The sequence below is a fragment of the Babylonia areolata genome, chromosome 19, assembly GCF_041734735.1.
Source record: "Babylonia areolata isolate BAREFJ2019XMU chromosome 19, ASM4173473v1, whole genome shotgun sequence".
NCBI classification, from domain to species: Eukaryota; Metazoa; Mollusca; class Gastropoda; order Neogastropoda; family Buccinidae; genus Babylonia; species Babylonia areolata.
The window spans coordinates 35,403,677-35,407,192 of NC_134894.1; the positions used below are offsets into that span (position 1 = coordinate 35,403,677).

General features: G+C 46.6%; 1 protein-coding gene across 1 annotated transcript in view; it reads right to left on the reverse strand.

Moving 5' to 3' along the window:
• Nucleotides 1-819: 819 nt before the first annotated feature.
• The window catches only part of LOC143294156 (uncharacterized), a 7,385-nt gene continuing 4,688 nt past the window's right edge, over nt 820-3,516 (reverse strand). The window contains exons 2-4 of the mRNA XM_076605588.1: nt 2,313-2,487; nt 1,908-2,006; nt 820-1,209 (exon numbers count right to left, since the gene is read on the reverse strand). Coding sequence (XP_076461703.1) covers nt 820-1,209; nt 1,908-2,006; nt 2,313-2,487 — 664 coding nt within the window. The remainder of the gene's footprint in view (nt 1,210-1,907; nt 2,007-2,312; nt 2,488-3,516) is intronic.

The window sequence follows — 3,516 nt, forward strand, 5'->3', positions numbered from 1 at the left end:
CCACAGAATGACACGTGCATGACAATGGTTGAGGTCCCATAGTTTGGATTTCTTCTGAAACATTCCCCACCGCTGACGGTACCTAAGGACCACATACCTCAAGGAACACATGGAATTTTTTTTATTCATATGTATGGTTTTTATGGAATGTTTTTTTTGTAATGATAAAACAAAACATGAGTTACACTTTCCTTTTGATGCTTTTGGCCGGCAGAGGTGGAAACAACAACAACAAAATCTAACAAAAACCGGGTAAAGTTCCTTTCATTTGTGACAAGCTCCCGCAATAATTAAAGATTCCAGCATCATGATATTCAAAATACAAACGCAAATAACTCAAAGTCAGCAATACAAGAACAACCAATGATCACAGATGTCCTATCGGCATTCATAGAATGTCAAACAGTGAAACATGATCCAACAGCAACGACATACATATGCAATGCATTGAAAGAGACGTATACGTGCTGACGATATTTCTGTTGGTGACATTCAACAGGGTGTGTGTATGCGTGAAATGTGATTGTTTCGTTTGATTTCGAAGCTACAGCATACCAAAAACATTTCATTGAATAATTAACAACAGCAGAAACAAAGAAGGGGGTAGTAATGCATTTCACACATTGTGCAGTAATACAATGTATGTTGTAGGTCTTGAGGGTTTACAGATTAATGTAATCAGACATTACATTACTTCCCCACCCAGTGGGGATGTAAAACACCACAGCTTAGAAGTGACAACTGGATCACGACCCAAGCTTTTTTCCTTTTAACTCTCTGTGTGTCTCTCTTTCAAAGTCTTTCTTTCTGTGTTTGTTTTTAATCAGAGGTGTTAGACATGCTGCCATGCAAGGTCAAGTAGCTCAGGTACAGCCGCCCCAGGACGTCATGACTGTCTCTGGCGATGACGTAATCCAGGGCGACCCTGGGGATGTCATCCTCATCGCATGTTCTGGGCAGGTCGGTCATCCACGCTTTCAAGATCTGGTCCTTGTCGGGCACCTGCTGTTCGGGCATGGGGTGCCCGCTGGCGGTGAGGAAGGTGTCCACCTGGCACAGCGTGCTGAGCACTCTGTGCAGCGTCGTGTCCGTGTCGTTCAGCAAGGAGTCGCCGCGCGTGTCACACGCTTCGGAGTTGACCCTGCACTGGGCGGCGAGGATGTACATCTGGGACAGGACCACGTAGTGGTTGACGAGCATCTCCGTGACCTGAGGATAGAGACAGCCGGTGAATGAGGGAGGGAGTGGTGACGGTGATGTCCACGATGGTTTAGTTGTAAATGTCCTCGGTCCCATTGGAAGGGGTGAATACAAACAAGACGCAATGTTACGAACTAGTGCGCGCTTTTGAATATCCATATTCCTGTATTTAATGCATAATGTACATCTGGACTATGATATCAAATCATAATACTCCTTCTCTGAAGGACGAAAAGTGTAAGAATGATTGAAGAAGTAAGGGTGTGGGTGAGTGTGTAAATTATAGTGATAGAAAATGACTGTGTGTCATGTATGTGTTCACGAAATTATACATAAATAAGTGAAAGTGTGTGATGGGTGTGTATTTGCGTGTGCATGTGGGTGACTGTATGCATGTAAGCATAGCACTAATCAGAACAAGAGACACATGATACAGGGACAGACAGACGGAGATACAGACGGAGAGACCGAGGCTTACAGAGGATCAGAGAAACAGAGACGAGACAGAGACAGATGCGGACAGAGTAACAGTGAGAGGCGGGCAGAGAGACAGACACAGATAGAGACAGAGATACACAGAGAGAGAGAGACAAAGACAGACAGACAGACAGACAGACAGGGATATAGGGAGAGAGGGAGACAGAGAGACAGACAGATGCGGACAGAGAAGCAGACTACAATGTGAAAAGAGAAAGAGAAAGACGTACATTGGACTGGGAATCGACAACCGTGGAGAAAAATGTCCCGACAGGCATGACACTGAGAGTCTGAACCAATTCGTCCGTCACACGTGGGTTGTCTCCGCTCTGCAACACAACAGAGGAACAATCAGAATGATGATGGTAATGATAATGGTACTGCTACTACTGGTACTGATCCTACTACTACTACTACTACTACTGTGTGTGTGTGTGTGTGTGTGTGTGTGTGTGTGTGTGTGTGTGTGATCATCTATGCTGCCCCCCTGCCCCCCAATCTTCCCACATCCCTGTATTTCTCCCCTCTTCCCAACCCCCATCATCTACCCACCCCCCTTCTCTCCTTCCCCTAGCTGACCAGTCGTTAAAACAACACCCAACCCAAGAAAATCCCACCCCCACCCCAGCACTGACCGTCAGCAGGTTTTTCCAATCTCTGGCAGCTCGTTCCGCGTCACGGGCAGCGTCCTTCAGCAGACCCATGATGTCTGGCAGGGAGGGGGAGGGGGAAGGGGTGGTGGAGGAGGAGGAGGGGGAGGTGGTGGTGGAGGAAGAGGTCGACGCCGCGATGGAGCAGGGGTGTCGCCATCTGTCAGAAGTCTGTGCCGTGCTGATGGGGACTGCGTTGCACGTGCTCAGCAACCCTGGGAGGAGGAGGAGGAGGAGCGGGAGAAGGATGAAGGAGGAGGAGGAGGAGGAGAATGGGGCATGTTTGGTGTGGGTGACGGTAGTGTCACGTTGGCGGCATCCGTCAAGGTTCTTTCCTGGTGGAGAAAAGTGACACACATTTTCATTTTCTACCCAATCACACAGCGATCACGGATGATTGATTGATTGACTGGTTGATCATGTGTGTGTGTGTGTGTGTGTGTGTGTGTGTGTGTGTGTGTGTGTGTGTGTGTGTGTGTGTGTGTGTGTGTGTGTGTGTGTGTGTGTGTGTGTGTGTGTGTGTGTGTGTGTGTGTGTGTGTGAGTGTGTGTGTGTGTGTGTGTGTGTGTGTGTGAGTGTGAGTGTGTGTGTGTGTGTGTAGATGATGATTGTTATAATGATAATAATTCTCTTTGAAAACAAAACCAAGAGTAACACCAATGATAATAATCATAGTAATGATACAGCAACAGCAATAGCAATAGCAACAATAATAAGAACAAGAACAACAAACAACAACTACCACTTCTACGACGACTATTACTACCACTACCACCACTACTACTACTACTGCTACAACTACTTCTACTACTACTATTCTTTTTACCTTTTGTACACATGTTCGTCATAGTCACTGCCATTTCTGAAGAAGAAAATTCAACAAACTGTGTAATATTATTATCAGCCCTTCGCTCTTGAGCTTTGACTTCTCGCCGTGGTGTGGTCTGTGGTAGTTGTCAGAAGACTTGTGGTTGGAGTATGTGGTCAGTCCCATTTATATAGAGGGAGATGAGGACAGAAACTAGGGGGTGGCGTGTTGATAAAAATAGTTCAGGGATCTCCCGTGTTGTGGGGATACCCTCGATACGGTCATGAACCAGTGTGAGTGAAGTGAAGCGGATCCTACAAACGAAACTCCCGCAACGAGTCGCCGGATACGTGATGTCAGAGAACCGGAAAAAAACACAAA